Here is a 20,720-nt window from a genome sequence, read left to right on the forward strand (position 1 = left end):
GTGTCAGTGTGGGTCTGGTCCAAGGGGCAGCTTTCAAAGAACAGCAATGGGTTCCATCAGCCTGTGCTGATCATTACCCCCAGAAACACTGCATAGACCCACATGAGAACAGATACCGCCTGCAGCCCGGGCTTGGGGATACTCCGCTCTGCACTGACATTATTAATGAACTTGCTGCCTTTCCCTGGGCAGGAGCAAATATAACTTTGAACATAACTTCCTTCTTGTCCTCTGTCTTTAAGGTCATTGAGTGCATTACTCAAGGTCGCGTCTTGGAGAGGCCCCGAGTCTGCCCTAAAGAGGTGTACGACGTCATGCTGGGCTGCTGGCAGAGGGACCCGCAGCAGCGGCTGAACATCAAGGAGATCTACAAAATCCTCCATGCTTTGGGGAAGGCCACCCCAATCTACCTGGACATTCTTGGCTAGTGGCAGCTGGTGGTCAAAAATTCGTACTCTGTTGCCTCCTCTCTCCCTGCCCACATCTCCCTTTACCACCTCACAACTCCTCTCTTCCTTCCCTGACTGAAGGGAACATCTTCATATAAACTCAAGTGCCTGCTACACATACAACACTGAAAAAACGAAAAAAGAAAAAAAAAGGAAAGAAAAAAAAACCTTGTAAGGCAGTTTGGCTATATACATATATATATATTTATATATCTATCTATCTATATCTATAGAGAATATCTTCTCTAATACAGAGAGAAGCTGCTGATTTAGAAAACCGTAAGACTTTAATGACTGAAAATCTTAAATATCATTAACGTATATGAACATTCCCTTGACTTAAGCTGTGGACTGCGCTATTTCCGCTCTAGGGTTTCTTGAGCAGATCTTGACCCTGCAGAGAGACGATCTTTGCTTTGGGATGGGAGGAGCTCGGGTGACGCACAATCACTATTGCAGACGCGTGCCACTACCAGGCGCATGTGCAGACTGCATCGACCTTGCTCAGCCCGGAAGTGACACCAGAAGACCAGGGTCCTTGGGAATGCCTCCAGTCTACCCTGACTTTTGCCTCTGCGTCCTTCTCCTTTGTCTCCAGTTCTGGACAATGTTCTGATTGGTCCATTCTACAGAGTATATTCTTGATGTTTTTGGGAAGTGTTGACGGCACCTACCAATAGACACCGAACAACACCGCAAAACCCAGACAAGAGCAGACTGCATCTATTTTGAATGGAAACCACGCCCAAGTTCCTTGCTAGATTCAAAAAGGATTTGTTCTTCTATCCTCTGAACTTCGAGAACTGCTTTCTGGACTAAAGAACCACAGAAGAATAAATAGCTGAAACCCGAACCCCAACAAGGCACTGCCACATGTCTTTCCGTCACTGGAAGGACTCCTTGGTCCCGCTGCCCATTTTCAGGCCCTTGGGGAGTTTTGGAGGGAGGGAAATAGGTTCCCTCCTATTGGCTGCTAAAGTGGACAGAGCAGGTTTCAGGGGCCCAGTCGCAAGAGACTTAGTTGGTTATTGGTCATTATTAGGTGTGCTCCCTGGTCCTGTTTCTCGTCTTGTTTCCCTATATCTTAGCCCCACCACCTAGGCTTCTGCCAAGTACTAAGTGAGCCCCACGGCCAGGGAAAGAATCCAGGTTTGGTGAGAGCCTGGGGCAGTGTGTGCTTGAGGGAGGCAGGCAGTGGCATGGGCGCAGCCAGCAGGGAAGAATCTACACACGTGTTACCTGTGCCGGGGCCCTTGGCATTCTCCTCACGTTTCCAGCCCCTGGAAGGATTGATGCATCTGCCTTTGAGCTTGTGAAAAGGCAGGCACTGAGAAATCACTTTTGTGCGCTGCGGATGGGGGAGGGGCTGGGGCTGCTCTGGGAGATGTCCAATGAGTGGCCAGTACTGTAGGCTGGACATCTTGATGAGGACTGAGTGCTGACCAGGGAACGCAAATGAAACATCTGGGCTAGGGCCAGCATTCTGTGCCCCAGCAACCAGGGGAATCTCTGCATTTGTGCTGCTGCCAAGGACCTCTACGGAGCAGATCTCTGGCCTCTCCAGCACAAGACAAGGAAACGCACAGAGCCCACTGCTGGGGAGGAGACATGCCCTTCCTAGGGCACCAGGTCCATCCACCTCACTTCAAGCACAGTGCTACCTAGTGGTCGGACCTTTTCCTAACTGAATCATCCTGGGAGCCTCTGCCTTGCTCCCTTCCCTGCTAACTGAAAAACTGCGTGCAGCCTGGATGCCCTGGTCAGCTGAAAGCAGCTAAAGTATGGGAATCCCTCTGTAGGGTTTAGGACTGAATGATGTGCTTGTGATTTTGCTTTTTTTAGATCCCAAAATGTTTTTATTCAAATAGAAAAGAGCTGTGCTCCGATTGTAGCCACGGTTGGGATTCAGGAATCAGCAAGGCTACTCAGCTGGACTGGGAAGAGAGCTAGGTGAAGGGGAATTGGGGATGGGTCTTCTCACTGTGCTGTACACCTAGCCTCTGAGGGCTTTGGAGGAAAGCTTTTTAGGTTGACCACCTCAAGAGAACCCTTTGTTATCATCCTGCAGCAATTACTGCTTTTATTGTTCTACTCTTTGCTTCACCCGAGGCCCTTGGTCTGGGTTGGGGCTGTGAACGCTGGATGGAAGGGCACAGTCTGGTTTTGATCTGGAAAGATGTTCAGGGAGGGAATGACCTGGAGGGGCCTGAGGGGAAAAAGTCTTCTGGATAGAAGAGATCCTTCAGCGCTCCTCTTGCTGCCCTTCTCCCATATCCTCTGCCAACATATACTATGTGGCTTTGATCTTCTTGGCTATGTGTGTGTAGAACCTCATAGTCACTGATGGGCTGAATAAAAGGGGGAGAAGAAATGGGTTGGAGGTTAGCAGACAATTGGGCATAAAGAATGTGTGAGTTTCAAGTCAGGGCATTGAGTCATCATTGCCAAATAAGACAAGATAATTCCTTGGGGAACGAGGAGCACTGAAGGAGACTGAGCTTGTCAGCTTGCCTTTGTCTTAGTCTCACAGCCCTGTGCATTGCCACTGGGGTCATGTCTTGACTATGTACAGCATAAGCAGCCACCTCTGGAAGAGTGTGCAAGAGAGAGTGGCAGAATCAAGAGAGGGAGAGAGGGACAAGCTATTTCAAAGTACTTTCTTGCCCTCTGTAGTGTGTACATGTTAACCAAAGCAGGTATAGAAAATGAAAAAAAAATTTAGAGTGTAAAGGAGGCAGAGAATAGGGCTATGGCCTAGGGCTGTGCAGAGCATTTTATTCCTCCTGTTCTGACACAGGACCAGTAAGGCCTACTTCACTGTCTTGGGTTCCTGTCTGTAATATAAGGGGTGTCCCTGCTAATCTTTGGCCCTTTTCTGGCTCTGAATGCTTACATTCTAGCAGCATCAAGATACTGTGTGAACTTTTCTCAGCATCACTCCGGAAGGTCTGGCTGGCCTCCCTCAGGCCTTGGGTGGGTTGGGGGCAGTTGCCTGTGAGGGCACACTAGGCTTATGCTGGGATTACTTCTGAGAAGTCCTCTTCTCTTTTATACCCATGTCTGCAAAAGTCAGAGTCTAAAAAGAGAATACTCTAGACCCACAGAAAGCACTTGTTCTCGTTCTCCATCTTAGCCTTTCTATGTACCAGAAAAACACTATCTAAGATTTATTTATTTATTTATATATTTATTTTTATAGAGCCTAATGTGTTTAAATGAGTCACGAAATCATATCTTGTCAGCTAATGTGGCTGCTCCGGTGTACTCTATCCTCCTCCTCTCATGCCCACAATATTTTACACCTTAAAAGAGCACAGCAGATGGATTCTGAGAGCTTCCTTTGAAGCAAGTTGCATGTGGCAATTTCTGAACATTCCAGGGAACCGAGGATGATGTCCTGGCCATGCTGTTCTCACCTGGTCCCGTTTTTAGAATGAACATAAGTGACTTGCAGTCAGATGTCTGCCTTTGAGCAAGATACCATGGCCGGGGGTCCTCCATGTTTCTTTTGGCTTTGGACATGAACCAAATGCTGGCCTGTAATTATATCTCTGATCTTTGAGTGGACCCTGGAGGTCACTAAGCCTCCCTTAGTCAACAGACAAAGGACTTGATGCTTCCGCCACTTAGCAGGCTACGCACAGATTATCTCGGAGAGAGGCTTCCTACTAGAGGTAAATGGTCTTTTGATCTTCCAGGTTCAGGCTGAACATTGACATTCTTCTCTGGCAATGCTCACTTCTCGGAATACACTAGTGCAAGTATTTCTGGTGCTAAATACTACAGAAACCAACACCAACAGAGGAGCTGTCAGCCAGTTTCTGGGGCTGCATGAACTCATCTCAGGAGTGAAAGAGTCAGCTTCGCTAGGAAAGTGCAGGAAACATCAGAAAGATCACAACTCCTGGATTTTCTCACAGTTACTCAGGTGACTTTGGCTAAATCAATGAATCTCTCAAATTATCCAGTTTTCTTTCTGAGGCATTTAAGAGGTTGACCTGGATATCTTTAGGGGCCATTGCAGCTTTTAAAAAACATATGTTCTGTTCCCATTTACTTTTTTCCACCCAAAGTTTATTTGTTAGAAATGAGATAAAATGAAAGGTAAGGAGGGGAGGGGGAAAATTATCAATGGTAAGTGATTGATTATTGAAGGTGAGCAAAGAAAGTTCAACTTCTGGGATGTCTGTGGGACATGGGTGGAGGTAGCCAGGCACACAAGCCAGGGCCCCAAAATCTGTAATGTTCAAGAGAGACTGCCTTCTCCAGTCTACTCTCCTGAACTGGTCATCATTGCCCACTTAGCACCGACATGCCCAAAGTCAGCAGAAATTATCCTGATATACAGAACAGGCTTACCCACCCCTCACTGGCAACTGGAACTCAGGGTCAAAACCCAACAGATCTTTAAATCCTAATTGTAAGGAACTAACATGGTGGAAAGGAGGCATGTTTAAAGTTGCAAAATCTTTCACCAAGTCCTCACCACTCAGAAATGGACTATGGGCTTTCTTGCTCTCCTTTCTGAACCAAAAAACAGCAGTGTGATTTTGACTTTGAGACACAGGTATTACAATGAGCAGTCGTGATTTGGAGTCTTCCTGATGCGTTGCTCAGAATATCGAGCATAGATATAACTGCAGATGCTTATTGAGTGAGCCCACTATGCTGCCCTCATGTTTCTGAGATGTCTCCTGTCCACTTTGGTTGGGAGCCAGCTTCTAGAATGCCCAGTGGTATTGTTTGCCTTAGAGCAAAATATGGCACCTGAAGCCTAGGCCTTAAGTACTGTAGCCACTCACTATGACTTTGTGACTTTGAGTTCCACCTTCTTTCACACCAAATAAATCATTTCAGTCAATACTCAATAGGCTCTAAAGGGAAATTCTGAATTTTTGCACAATTAGTGAACTATTAATACAGGATCTAGAAAATGTTTTGGGATTATTTGAACTTCATCATGAGTATCTTCCTAAGGAGAATATAGACACATGTAAATTGTCTGCCTATATCTACATGTGCATACTTGGTTGGAATGGCTTCAGAGAAGGACTGCCTGGAGTTAAAAAATTGACTCTAATCTGGGGTTCCCTTTGCACCTTACAGTTCTTGTGGATGAGACTGGCTTTAGAGATACTTAGAATGGTTCTGATGGGAAATCTGCCATCTTGTAATGGTTGGTCACTGTTGCTCCCAGGTTAAATGATCTGGACAAAAACATTCTGAGCACCAGAACATCATTCTTCCTTGTTGATTAATACATCACCACACAGGAACCAGACCTACTACACCTTTTGTGTGCTGGTGTAGAAGTCACTCATGGCAGATGAGTCATCCCCCAAGAGGGATGGTAAAGAGGGGATGTGAGGCATGGATACTTGATCACTCTTTCTGAAAGGCATTACTGACTTTAGTCAATGTGGTGAACGTTTGTCACTGTGTTGGGTATTAGGACTTTTGCTCTGAGCATGGGCTGCTCTGCCTGAAGGGACCCGAATCTTGGCTTCTGTTAGGGTTTCTGTTTGCCTGGTGGATTCTCCCCAAACAGTTTCTTTGGCTGCCTATACAATATTTATACTTTGGAACAAGAAATGCCTCTGGCCCAAGTTTCAATGTGCCAGTATAGATATTCTCAGTGAGATCTGGGGAGCATGAGGCACCTTGAGCATAGTCGGAATTCTTGATCAAAGCAATGAAGTTCATATTCTTCTTCCTTTTTAGCAAATTACTAAGTTCCAAGTTTAAAGCAAGGCCTGGTATGATATTTGCAGTAGGGAACAATGTCTTACATCAACAAAATAGGCTCTATCTCTCATATGGGAAAAACAGTAAGTTCTGTGAATTGTTTCTAATTCCATAGGAATATATTGCTTAGTGTGTGGTGCCGTGGTAAGATTTCAAGAGATACTTCTAGCAGACAAAACTGCAAGCTTCTTATAGATGTATCAAGACGGCATAGTTGAGGAAAAGCCACTGAATATTTATATCTAAGAAGCACCCAGGCTCTCAAGTCTTGCTTTGTGAGTTTAGTATATTAGGAGATTTGGTTTCTTTCCATCCTAGCTGATCAGAAATTTAGACATCCTTTCTGCAAGGATACAACCAGGCACAGACCCAGATCTCTAGTGTGTGCTCTGATATTCTTTTGCATGTAGCAGTCCCCAAACTCCGTGAGAAATGAGAACTTTCCAGTCTGTCTTTTTTTACTTAAAAAGAGTTTGTGGGAATACATTTTCAAAACCCCTAACTTTGTAATACTTTAAATACTAGGACACATTCAATTACTCAGTATCCAACCCCTGCCCTGAAATCCATCCATGTTCTGTCTCCATTCAACAACTACCTGACATTTACCTGATGACTCTGAACCCGCCTCTGGAGAAAATAAACAAACCTGATCCAGGTGATTTGATATCTGCTGTCTACAGTAGAGAAGTAAATAGATTCTCTCTCTTTTTTCTTTTGCTTTTTTTATTTTCCTTTTTTTTTTTTATTCTGATTCCACCGGACAGACAATCCACCTTCTCAAACTCTGTGAAAGTCTTAATAGAAGGTGAATCTCAGGACCACAAACAGTTTGGACTTCAAACAGTGAGAAAATTGGCACTGAATGATTCGACACACAAAGCAGAAAACTTTCATTTCCTGCAGGCAGGATGGAATTGACTGTTATATTAGACTTCTGAAAGAGCCCTGCCCTGGAGTAATTTCAGTGCTGTCAGACAATGTTGACATCTAGATTAACCTCTGTGCAGTGAATTTTACTGCAAAACTCATTGAGATGCATGTGGTGTGTCTGTGTAAATCCCATCTGGAACCCTCGGTGGCCCACCCTCTGTGACCCGCCTCTTTCTTCCCCACCTACTCTTCTCACAGTCTGTGAACTTTTAGCCTCCAGGAGCAGAGGAGCCACGCCTGGGGTCTCATCCTAGGACAGGGAGCTTTGGCCTGTGTCTGCCCACAGTGCTGAGTCAGGCAGAGTGATAGTGGTTGTCACTGTACTGAATTTCCCCGAGGGGACTGCAAATCAAAGTATGAAAACCACGAGGCTGATGACAAAGAGATTTGTAGCATATCGTGATGCTGCGCAAAGGGACGAACTGGTTTGTGGAGAATTAGTCTTGAGGCAGTTAGCCCTGCCCGGAGACCTCTAGCCTTTCAGAGCTTCGAAGTCCAGATGCAACAAGGTCATGATTGCAGCCGGGTGGGGCGGATGAATTCTGACGGAGGAGCGCTTTCTCTGCGCAGGTGTTTCCTTAGGCCCTTGCAAGTTGGGACGGAGGATTCAGCTGTCCTCTGAGCACTACTCTGTCAATTCTTTAACGACCAGTGAGCTCTAGAACAGGTCAAGCCCTGTCTAGCTCACTGTGTGATGGCACAGCGAGATGCAGCAGCCAGATGGGGCTCAAAGCTGAGAGCACAAATTTTCTACGACCTCGGGCTGTTACTGACATTGAAAGTCTTGAGAAAAGGCTTTCAGCTTGCTTTCAGTTCCCTTCATGCTCTACTGGCTCTGCAGAAATGTTCAGCACGACCATAGGAAGTTTTGGAAACTTCCCCCAAGTTAGGATACTGTACCCCAATATCTGTGGAGCAAATTTCTCTGCAATTTTTATGATTCTGAATCTCTTCTTTTGACTCTGTGTGTACGTGTGTGTGCTACTAGAGGCTGATCCCAGGGCCTTTTCGCTGAGCTACATCTCCAGCCCTTTTGTAAATTTTGAATAATTTAAAAAATAATTTTAAATAATTTCAGTATTCACTAAATCACCCAGTCTGGGCTTAAACTTGCCATCCTCCTGCCTCAGCCTCCCAGAGTGCTATGATCCTGATCTCTTTAAAACTAATTTTTCTACTTTGTCTCTTATCTTTAATATGGGTAGTAACAATTTCCTTGTACGTTCTTAGATATTTCTTTAGGAGAATTGAAAGTTTTCAGCAAAGGACATTGTGTTTAGTTTATTGATGGGGAAAACAGGTTTCTGGACTGAGTAACATTGCAGCTCCGTAGGGGCATTCTTGATGACTTTATTTAAAAGCAGTTATCAGAGCTGTGCTTTGATCTAGATGCTCAAGCTCACATTCTCCCAACTTCGTTTATCACGTTATTATTTATGTCATGACGCTTGACCACACACACATATATGCACACTCATGTGCACACAAATGCTTTAATAACTTCATGTACAAACTATGGTATCCCATCTGTGTTGCTTCCATTGACCACCGTGTGCATATGTGTGTGCAAATAAGAGGGAATCACACATTTGGTTTCTGAAATGTTGCTGTATCTCTGTCGCTATCAGCACACAGACTTTGGCTCTTTGCACTTTGGGTTGCTTACAGATTTAGTGGGGTATTTTTTTTTTGAGGGAGAAAATTCTGATATTCTCAAAATCTTTATATTTAAATGCAGGACTACTTTTCTTTGTAGAAACAAAAATCAAACTAAGCCTTGATTCAGTTTTTATTTAATTAATTTTATAGGGTGAAAGACACTGAAACAGTGCCTGCACAATAAATATTAAGTGCAAATATAAATGTGAATTAATGGAAGTAAGTTACTGAATTTATCTTGAGGCTGAAACAATTAGATGTAAAACCCAAACATTCCAGAGGGATTACTATGGGAAGTGAAAAGGGAGAAGCAAGAGAGCTGAGCTGGTAGCTAGCAGGCTGGGTGGGGTGTTCCTTGGCTGGATGACTAAACGTCGCCTCAATTATCTGAGCCAATGTAGGAAAGTTTCTTGTTTGAAGTGGGCAGCTGGCAGCAAGTTGCAGGCTTGTGCCTGCTCTGTGATTCGAGTGATGGGGAAAGCCAAATATATTCCTTTTTCATTGCTCAGATCAATTACAAGTAAAGTATCAAGATTCCCCATAGAACAAGTTTATAGACATCCTCACTCTGGTGATTTTTGTCTCCCTTATATCTCTTGCAGCTCTCTTTTGAAGGCTATCCAAACTGAATTCTTTCTGCCCATCTCATTCCTTAAAGGACAAGTCCTATCTGTGAGAAACCATGGTGAGACCTAATGGTTCATCTCCCTCGGCCCTAACCTGAGCATCAGCCATGCTTGCTATTTAGCCTTGGGTTTCAGCAGAGGGAAACAAGTGTGTTCTCCCAGCCATCCATCTCTCTTCAGCTCTGGGGACCAAGTGATTAGCTCCTCATTAGCACTTTGTCAGAGGCTTTTCTTCTGCGCAAGAATCTCTGGCACAGCAAGACTATTGCAATCCTCCTTCTGTCTTTTTGAAGTCATCTCATCCTTCTGGTCAGGAAAGGGGAGGCTTTCCTACAAATATGTTTTCCTTTTAGTTTCTCTTTCTTGTTTTCTGGCTGTTACATGTACTGGTAAATGTTAAACCATGAGTTTTATTTTTATCCAGGCCCCTGGGATCATGGGTGTAATATATCCTTATGGACTGAGAGCTTCAGCCAAGTATTCATCTATTTTGTGGAGTGGCTATCACACTGACATGTATATTTGAAGGATCTTTCAAATCCTGGGTGTGGGATGTGGCCACAGACTTTTTCAATTAAATAAAATCTTCATTGTGATAGTGCCAGAAAGGTTTATACTGTAAGGATAGAACTGAACATGCTAGGAAACATGCTAGGAAGGCTTGAGATAGGAAATCACTCAAGGAGCTGGGAAATATATTAACAGATGCTTCAGCCTTTTCCCTACAGTGCCTCTAAAAAACGCTAATATCCACATTTGCTATTCAAAGCAAATTACTCATGTCTGACCAACCCATGATTTTAAAAAAAGTCATTAAAAATCAACCCTCTAGGGATAGTTTAATAATTGTTCTTTTCCTGATCCCTACTAATATTTTCAATGAGATTTTTAATGTTTTTCACCTTTATTGCTTTAGGAAGGACTAGGGGATCTCCTTTTAAGTGCTATCCATCAGGAAATGGCAAGATGGATTGAAAATAGCATGTTGAGATAGGAGGAGTGAGAGACAAAGCTCTTCCTGAGTGACTTTTGGAAAAGCATTTCCATCTTTGTGCCTCTGTTTCTTAATCTACGAAAACAAACAGACAAACACAACACCCTGTCACAAAGGGTTATTGTGTGCACTGGAAGAAGTGATTGTAGGCTGCTTAGAGTCCCCCATGTAGGTAGAACCGACTCCTAGGGTAGGAGTGTTGCATACCGTCTTGCTGGGTGTGCAGCCCAGAGCTGCTTTTAAATTGCATTGTGTTTGCAGGAGCGTTTTCTTTTAATTCATGCTGAAGTCTGGTTCTTAAATGTTATGTCATTAGTGTTTTCTCCTTTGACTTGCCATTGAGCATGTAGTGATGGAAAACGCCTTACAAAACATAGGTGGGCAGGGACTGTTTTACCCATTTGTCTCTGTCATTGAAAAAGAACTGCTGGTAGATTTTATTTTCAGACTTAGAACCTGAATTTTTTTTTTAGGGAATTGGCATCTCTTGCTTCACATCACTTCTTTGCACTCACGGTTGCTTTTAGGAAGTTCTGTAGATTTCACCAAAGCATTCCAATGCTTTGTGAAATAAGCCTGTGTGAAGCTTCCTCAATAAATTCAGTGGTGAAGCTAATCTTGCATGGAGCACTGAAGTGATAATGATCTAGAAGCATTCTAGGGCCAGTAGGAGAATAACTATAAGACAGAAAGAACTGCTCCAGCAAAGATCAAACACTAGACCACACTTTTAATAGCACCAAGCACAGCGAAAAGGTGAGTGGAAATCCCACCGAGGAACTGATTTGGCTGGGAATGAAGCCCTTGACAATAAATCCTGAGACCAGATCACCAAGGCTACAGCAATGATGTCATTTACAGCCCCTAAAAAAATCCTAGGTGTTTGTGATGCCAGCCACTATTTTAAGTAGCTCACAGTGGTGACTACTTGGTAAGATAAATCTTTCAAATGTTATTTCCTTTCAATTCCCAAGTAATCATCAGGTGTGATGTATCTGACGAGATGCAGTGCATTTATTAAAAGAATCATGAGCACTCCAAAGAAAAATCAGAATAAAGCTGAGTATACAAATGCTGAAAAATTCATAAATGCTTTACTCAAGTTCAGAATACCTCAGCTTCTCTTTCCTCTTCTTACCTTGTGCTCAATTTTTTTTCCTATATGGAAAGTAACACCGCTGTTCTAGATCTCTGTCTGGGTGAATTTTCTCTTATAGTTGTCCAGCAGGTAGAAAGCTTTGTAATTTTCTCTGAAATGAAAATACAAATTGAGTGTGTTTTAAGTTATGGTGTGACATTGGAGAAGGCAAGCTAGTTCAGGGTGGTGTTTTGTAATTTATTCTGGCAATCTTGAGGAAATGGGCCCCTTTATCACACTGGAAATGTCTTCCTCCAACAAATTGTCTCACTGTGTAATGTCCTAGAGACACGACTAGGTTAAGGATCTTAGAGCTATGCTTTGAGAAGTAATCACTAAATATGGGATATTTGAACTTCTATGTTGCAGGAACAACTAGAGTCTATTTCAGAGCTTCCCTTTCTGAAAGTTTTGCCTTTTGTGGGGCCACTGGGGTATTTTCATTCCAAGACTAGAAAAGATTGATTATAGTTCATGTGTAAAAGCAAGGGCTCCCCTGCGCTCATCAGAATTGAAGGCAACCCAATATGATTCATGTTAGTTTTCTGATACCCCACAGTATCAAGGACCTTTTTGATTATGTGTGAGGACCGCAGAGAGTTAGTGTGAGGGAACTGTCAAGTTAAAATGAAAGAAAAGCAAGTTGGGACAAGAAAACCTTCACAGTGAATGTGAGCGAAGACAGCTGTGCTGTTCTGCTTAGCAAAGACAGGTGTACTGTTAGGGAGGGAATCACGTCCTTCTTCAAAATGGTTTCAGTTGTTGGGATCCTGTGGTGTGTGTGTGTGTGTGTGTGTGTGTGTGTGTGTGTGTGTGTGTGAGACTGAGGGGGTAGAAGCAGATAGAAAACAGTTGCTTATGGTTTTAGATTGTCTCTTGATCACAATACAAGTTGTGTTCACTTTCTAGAAATATGACCATAAAATTAGAGCTCAAGAACAATTCAGAGCCCCATGTTTCAGTACAAGGTAAAGTTTCATCCAAGTATTTCCTTCAGAAGTATTTAGTCATAACAAACCAAATTAACCCAGCATCTGCAATTAGTATCGCAAAAAGAAATCAGTAGAAGGCATCTGCAGACACTGCTGCCACATGTGTTATGGGATTCTTTTCTAAGTGCAAAGGGCCATTGGTGCACATGAGGGAATATGCCTGTGGGGCCTGAATGGGGAGTTGGTTGAAATGAGCTACCCTGTCATATTTTGACAATGCATTAATTCTGTCCTGCAGAAAAACTAGTGTAGCTTTAGGGATATTTTTGTTTGAAATGGTATGAAAAAAGAGACTTTAGGAACAAGTTTTGAGGACTGCTACTAAGGCCAATCTCTGGTGAAAGGCTTTTCAGTTTGATAGGCAAAGCTTCTGGCTTTGCCCATCCCAGATCTCAGCTCTGCAATGACTCCTGAGTACGTTTTCAGCACCAGGGACAGCAAACACCCCCCTCTCAGTTGACCTAGGGCCTATCTACTATCCTCATTGCATTTGCAGACAGGGGAGAACAGACTTTTCCTTTACTTCCTATCCACAGAGGTGCAATTTAGAAGTCTTAAGTTCAGGTAATAAAAGTTGCATCTTTTATTCATTCCCAAACCTGCAATAGCTTTTGTTATTTTCCCAAGTCTGACTTAGCTGTTTCTGTCATTTTCTTGACCTGCTGACAAATACTAGGGTTGGAATAACCTACTCAGGTCTCCTGGCTCAGAGTGCTGGGAAGATGCTGAGATATTAGTGGAGGGCACACTTTGGAACAGGAAACCCCTAAAAAAACCTTTATAAGACTCCCTGACTTATAAACTCCTCAGTAGTGGACTCTTTATTGGCAATCACTCTCTGTTTTAAAATTTCTGCATATTCTCCACAATATACAAGTCTCTGTTTGACTAGGTGTGCATATGGAGGCAATATTACACAGTGGTTGAGTGAGATCAAAGAACTTAGAAGATAGAGATGGCCCTAGCCATTATTAGGCATTTTGGACACTCAAAGCAGACCACTGCTTTGCATTTCAACATTTACCATATTTTTCTGTTGGTCAGCAGTTATTTTTGCCTTAAATAATCACAGTAAGAATGCAAATAGGTCCTCAGAAAGTAGGTCTTCCAGCCAGAGTAACGGTGTACATTGAGACAATGAGGGTAGCAGAAGCACGTAGTGTCAACTTTCCTTTGTGATTGGCCAGTTTTCACATAGCAGAATAATACACACATGTCATTCTAAGGCAGCGCTATCTTTTCTTGACTAGCTGGCAGCATCCTTATCACTCATGTCAGGATGGGTCCTGTGCTGGTAAGGCAAGATATCCACTGCAGATTTCATCTTAAAGACTGTCTCCTACTTCACAGATATTAGATAAACTCCACTTTGTCTGAGTCATCCAAGGCTCAGTGCTCCACACTAACCACTCTCTCACTTCTGCTTTCCCTTCATTGCTAATTATCATAATTTTTTAACAGATAGTGGTGGAAGAACATAAAGATTTCTTTTAAGGATGGCAAGACAAATAAACCCATTCCACTATTCACACTTGACATGAAGAAAGGGCCATGACATGAGTCTATCTGGATTATTCTTATAAACACTGGGGTGAGTAGGGTTTAAGTTTCTCTACTGAGGCCTTTTAGAATATGGCAGCTTCTTTATATTTAAATTGAGGAACAATCCTAGTTTAGAAAGGACATAAACAGCAAAGACTAGCAGTGATAGCAGAGATTTTTTCTCCTATAGAACAGAGAAGAAGGAGTTGAAAATTCCCTGTTGCTGAAACAAGTGATCTACTGGCCAATGGAGAGGTAGTCTGAGGACAGAAATGCAGAGCGAGCATCTTTAGATGTACAAGTGATACCAGTAGCAGTCTCAGGAGGGAATATGCCAGAGGATCAAACTCTATAAAGGTTCTCAGTACTTTTCTGGAAAATTCCTAAAATCTTCAAGGGTACTTCGAGCCCTCTGCCTCTTCAGAGGTGAGCTCAGTGCTACTTCTGGGTTCTTAAGGCAAATGCCCTACAAACACCAAAGTCTTGTATTTTCCACTCTCAGCCAGGACTGGCTGTCTTGAGTGGTATTTTTCTCCCTTTCCTAAGCGTAAGGGACTTGTTTTCAGGAGAAGTGTCCTTTAAACATCCAGCTCAAACTGGAGGTAATTTTTTGCATGAATGGCTTTTTACAGCTAGGTCTAAAGCAGAACAAAACTTGTATTAAACTAAGTGCTACTTTACATATCTTATTTCAAGGGAAAATGAAGGATTTATTGCCGTGTAAATGATATACACTTATTTGTTTCCTACTGGACATTACATGTCCCTTTATATTTTGGCTGATGTTGTGCAGCAAACTTTCAATATCTGGAAAATCAGCTGGTACCTACTTCAGTGCATAAGTAGGATATTGCGTTCTCAGAGAGGAATTTTGCAAATGAAGTTCGGGTGCTGTTGTAACTGATTTCCACCCCTCCCCCTAAGCTTTCTCTACTAAATATCTGTAAAGTGATTCTATCGTGTCTGATCCCACAGGTTTGTGTGCATTTCCCAGTGTCTGTATAAATATTTTAGCTATCTGAAGGGTTACCTGGCTTATGGAAGCTGCTGAACAGTGGTGCATTTGGCACATAGGCCATGTGCTGTGTGTGTGCGCACACTTGCTCCAGGGCCAACCTAATCTACTCATAAAGTTTGAGAAAAATTAAAAATTATGCAGTGTGGCATTAACAATGGATATTATATTGCCAAGTCATCATTAATTAGTGAAGACTGTGACAGAAGCTGAGTTGAAGTGTGTTTAAGTAGAATTTATGTCATTTATTTAAACTCAATTGATTATTCTTGTGTTCTATTCTATAGTAGAAATATTCCTTCAGGATCCTTGTTTGGTTTTTCCCCAGGCCACTAGACAGTGCTTATCATGATTTGTTTCCCATGATTTAAATCCTAAAGTTGTTAACATAGATAACTGTGGTTTTAGTAAAACTGGTTTAACTAATAGTTTCTTTTCCTTGAAGTATATTTTCATCCATTTGTTTATTTTATGAAAACTTATTCCATTGGCTATACTACATTTATATACATCATGGCAAGTCTTGGGGAATCAGTCTAGTTTAATGTAAGAGCATTTGCATAGAGAAGACGTTCATTGTCTAAGTAAAATTCTTAAAAGGCATCCTTTATGCAAAAAAAAAAAAGTAAAGAAAAAAGAAACAAAGAGAAAAAAATTTGTAAATTGGTAAGATGGCCCCAGGGTAGAGGGGGTGTGTTCTCAGTCGATATTAGGATGTGTTAAAAAGGCAAGTGCCCACCCTCCCTCTACTGCCCATTCCACCCTTCCTTCCTTCTCAACCTCAAAAGAAAACAGAAAATTATTTTTTTAAACTGTATTAATAATTTATGTTTAATACAAAAGGATGATTTAGTCGTGTCACCAAAGGTCATTTCTCTCATTGTGCATGCCCTCCACTCTCAGCCCCGCACCATCAGCCCATTCTTCAGGCTCACACTTCCATCCCAGGGCAAACACGTGTCTTCATCAGAATCTATGGGTGTTGCAGTTCAATGTGGGGGCAGAGATTTAACATCACGACACTAATGAAAACCAACCACTCATCACCTTCAAATGGTTAATTACTATAAGAAAGCAAACTCTTTTCTTGGTTTTTGTTTAGAAACATTTTATACATATATATGTATATATGTGTGTGTATGTATGGACATATGTATGTATATGCACATGTACATGTATATATGTATATATCCATCTCTGATATAAATATAATCATATGGGAGAGTTATAAATATTCCTTGGTCATATGTCTGTCTTTCTCATAGTATCATATCATCACTGTTATGTTAATGACTCCATTTATTGACTGATGAAATTGTGTGTAGATCTGTATCCTCCTGACATAGTTTATGTAGGGTCTCTTCTCAAATAAAGTATAAAACAACAATGTCCTTGGTTAATTTGGATTTATTGCATGATAGGGGAGTGTGTGTCAAATTTAAAGGTAGATTGAAATCAGGTAGCGTGTGTTCCAAATGTGTGGAAAGATCATGGGATCTAATGTCATCTTGAGAACTGGAACTGTGCTTTGCTGAGAGTAAAAGGAGCTTGTGTGATTTTTAAGACAGTCCATAAGTTGAATGTTGGGTTGTGATGAGTGTTTCAAAAAGTCCATACATATATCATTTGGGGAAAGGTCCAGGAAATGAATCAAATACCTCCAGCTGTAGGTCATGATGATGCCCTGTTATCACATATATATTGTAGTCATTGAAGAGCATTCCCAAGCTGGGGAGATATGTTCCTCTGGGTATCCTTTGACTCCAAAGATTTTTCAGTTCCTTAGCATACTTGCTTTAAATCTCATTCCCTCCCTTCTTTTGAATATCCCTCCCTATCTCACTCTTTCTTCTTCATACAATGTGCTTCCTTTAATAATATTTGAAGACTTATTTCCTCAATTTCTTTTAAAACTATTGATAAGATTGAAGAAAAGAGAATAGGGGAGAGGCAGGGAAAGAACAGAAAGTATTTTCACTTGTAAGAGTTCAACAGAGAGGCAGAAAGTTGGAAGACAGGGTTTCTCCATAATGGTACTATGCACATTTTTGATGAGATAATTTATTTTGGAGGGTAATCGTCCTCTACATAATGCAATATTTTGATGAATGCATTTTTCTTAGTTATATTAGCAGTTTTCCCCCTTCCCAGAGTACGATGATCCAACATATCTCTAAACAGTGCCAAATACTCACTGGATTTTTTGGGGAGCTCTTGCCCCTGTTGAGAACAGTTTAGTTTTCATTGATTACTACATAGTATCACACAGTACTCAAAGAGGAATCAAAGAACTATAAGAACCCTGTAATTCTCCAGATCTTTCTAGGCCAGCTTCTTGGGTATACTTCATGGTAAACTTTCTATTTTTCTTTAAGTACATCTCTCTTCAAAGATCACTCCTAAAAATCAGGTTCCACACCATATTTCAACTTGCAAAAGAAAGACCTTCCTCATCTCCATATATCAAAATGTCTTCATTCTTAGAATATCTGTCTTCATATACTGAAAGCTGTATGATTAGTATACACATCATAAATACTAATCATATGTACATAACATACATAATAATATACTTATATACTAATCATAATAAACATAAGCTGTATATTAATATAAGTTAATTCCTTCTGATCTGAGTGGAAGAAACCCAAATACCATTTCAAAGCTTATGAAAGATTCTGGTATACCTAAGGGATAGAAATTTTTGTTTCTGAGTTGTCACACCATGCCTTTCATCTAGCTCTTGTCACCTCGTCATATAAATCACAAGGCATGAAGAGAGCCCTTTCTAACCTGGGCATGCCAACAGGACACAGCTCCTTTTGAGGGGTAAGTAGAACGTGGGTAAGTTTGTCTAGGAAAAGGATATTTCTCTGAATAGTGATAAGTACACAGTGCACATTTAATGGACACCTGTGAAACTGCCCATTGGATGACTCATTCTCAAATGGTTGGGTCATTCATACAGCCCAAGGCTACCATTTAGTTGCCCCTTGAAGCTCGTGCCTGGAACTACTCAGATTTTAAAAAAAGGAACATCTCTTCTCGACAGGATTTGACTGCTTTTGCAAGAGTGGCTGCTTGTGACATCACCTAGGGCAGAACCGGGCGGCTTGCAGGCAAAGCCACATGCTTTTCAAGGTCAGAATTTGAAGGCCTTCTGCAGGCATGGAAAGGCTTGGCCTTTCCACACCTAGTATCATGATGGCACATGACAGAAGTGCCACGAGAAGCTGCATACCTTGTATCCTCAACTCGGTCTTCCCAAAGAATCCTTTCTGCTCCATATAAAGATCAAGGACACTTATGGGGGTTGCATGGTCACTTTAGAAGGCCACCATGCCCCAGGACTCACTGTTTGTCATCTATTTTGAAATCACAATCCAAAGACTAAGAACTAACCCTGAGAAGTCCTGGATTGGTAATTGTATTTAATGTTTGCCTGTAGTCGTGTTTGTCGAGTAAACAGAAGCAGAGACAATCTCTCAAATGAAAGTGTCTTTCAATGCTGGAAGCTACGGTTGGTAAAATTATCTTATGATGACAACGTGATCTCAAAACATCAAATTAGTCTGGTGACCCAAAGAAGCAGTGATCTAAGGGGTATAACTTAGAAATGGCAAGGGCCCATTCCTAAGACTTAACCTGGGGGCTATGAAAGTGCCAGGAAGGTACCCATGAGATCATGAGACACAGGATGGAGATGCAAATCAATCTGAAAGTTGATGACCAGCATGGGGATCATTCTTGATGTGGACCTCAAACAGGTACAGACATGGGTTCTTGGAAACAGCCCTTAGTCCTCTCAGGACATGCTTCCTTAATATATCAAAGCACAGCAGAGTCCTTTTCCCAGGGCCATGTCCTGCTCTTTGCTCTTGTTCATATGCTCAAGGTTAACTGGATATTCTCTTGGGAGAAGTTTTATTTTAGCCTCCCCCATCCCTAGTATTCTGAATTATTCAAATCACAGTATAGTACACAGCAGAGGGTCTAATTATTGCCCTGCTTGCCATTTGCTATTAAGCTGCAAGAGCCAGGGAACGACTTTAAAGCAGTTAAGTGGGGAGAGGCAGCATCTTTGCAAAGCTATGTAGAAGTCTCAGTCTTGCCAGGGAAAGCTTAGTAGCCAATGAGAGCTGGCAGCAGTGGGCCATCTTCTGAATGCATACTCTTTCCATGTCACAGGATTCAGGAGAAAGCACAGCCTTTGGACTAGCTCAGCCGGTCTCTGGGATGGTCTTGGACATAGCCCTTTGCTCCTCAGAATTTTGAGAACATTCACACATCCCTGTAATTCAAGCTCAAGTGGTCTTACCTGACAAACACTAAGATATAAAGACAGAGGCCACAGGAGGGAGCAGGTGTCAGGACATGATAATGAGTATGGATACTTAAGTTAAACGTTGTTGTTTGCCAAGCTTTCTGCTATGAACCCTACATGCATGAGTTAATTCTTCTAATGAGGTCAGGTAGTAATAATACTACCATTGTATGAGTGTGCTAATTAATAATGCTTCAGAGGTTTAGAAGCCTGCTAAGTTCTACTCAGTAAATTGAGATAGAGTAATGATTTGAACCCAGCAGTTGGGTTTAATATAGATGGTCTTAATCTTCACTCTCTAGCTCCTACCCAAGACTACAATGGAAAGTTTAGCTTTAAAAAGTGTTTTCAGTTCTCTCAAACTGCATTCCCTCATGACATTTCTCTTTTAGAGTATTCATCCATCCATCCATTCATTCATTCATTCATGTAGTTAATTCAGGAGCACTGTTAGGATGGATGTGGAACAATGTGCTAGAGCTTGGAGAAATAAAGTGTTTAGAGTTTTCCCCTCCAACCTGCTCCATCCTTGCTCCATATTCTGTATCCCATGGTGAACAGAAGCTTATGTTGAGGGAGAGAAAGCAGGAGAGAATTTGTATTCACCATAGAGCAGAAGAATGCTCCTAAACAGAGCCAAGTTCTCACTCATTGGGCCTTGAACTGTTTATGATAAGTACCAAGGTTTTGAGACACACCTTATCAGATTTCACTGGGAACCTTGGCTCTTTCTTGAATTTCACTCCTGGTGGGAAGCCAGAACATTCCTTCTGAGCCCTTCTGCACACCTTGACCTAGAGAGAGCAAGACGATGTCTCAATTCCGGCCTGATGCCTTTAAATTGTTGCCATATGGGTACATTGGACCTGCTCATTCCGCATCTCTGTGAGACACAAGAAGCCCCTGTCTTCTGCTACATAATGGAACGTTCCATTGGCAGAGTTATGAACAATGGGACTGATCATAAATATGATTTATGGAGTTAGTTCATTTACTGCCTCTGAGCTGCCAGGAGTTTGACTGACAATTTCTGTTTATTTATTTCTCACTATATAATATTTGACTTTACATTATAAATTCTTGTGATTGGAATTTCATGGCATGTGCTCTGGTATTTATTGATGGCATGCTCATCAGGGACTCTGTCTTATTTGGGATAAACTGAGGTCTGAGGCCTTGGTTGTATCTGTGAGGGTGAAGATAGGGCCCTGACACCTCCATACTGGAAAAGCTTTAATGCTATCTTTTGGGCTTCATGTTTATATTTTAGAGATATGGTCACCTATGAGAGACATTCTTCATG

At 41.9% G+C, this 20,720-nt stretch overlaps 1 protein-coding gene across 3 annotated transcripts in view; it reads left to right on the plus strand.

Moving 5' to 3' along the window:
• Positions 1 to 4,353, plus strand: part of Ntrk3 (neurotrophic tyrosine kinase, receptor, type 3) — a 365,258-nt gene extending 360,905 nt beyond the window's left edge. For all 3 annotated transcript variants that reach the window (XM_005381579.2, XM_005381580.2, XM_005381581.2), the window contains one exon: positions 243 to 4,353. In XM_005381579.2, coding sequence (XP_005381636.1) covers positions 243 to 428 — 186 coding nt within the window. In that variant the 3' untranslated portion in view covers positions 429 to 4,353. The remainder of the gene's footprint in view (positions 1 to 242) is intronic.
• The last annotated feature ends 16,367 nt before the right edge of the window (positions 4,354 to 20,720 follow it).

Source organism: Chinchilla lanigera, unplaced genomic scaffold (assembly GCF_000276665.1).
Source record: "Chinchilla lanigera isolate Chin_1 unplaced genomic scaffold, ChiLan1.0 scaffold00015, whole genome shotgun sequence".
Classification (NCBI taxonomy): Eukaryota; Metazoa; Chordata; class Mammalia; order Rodentia; family Chinchillidae; genus Chinchilla; species Chinchilla lanigera.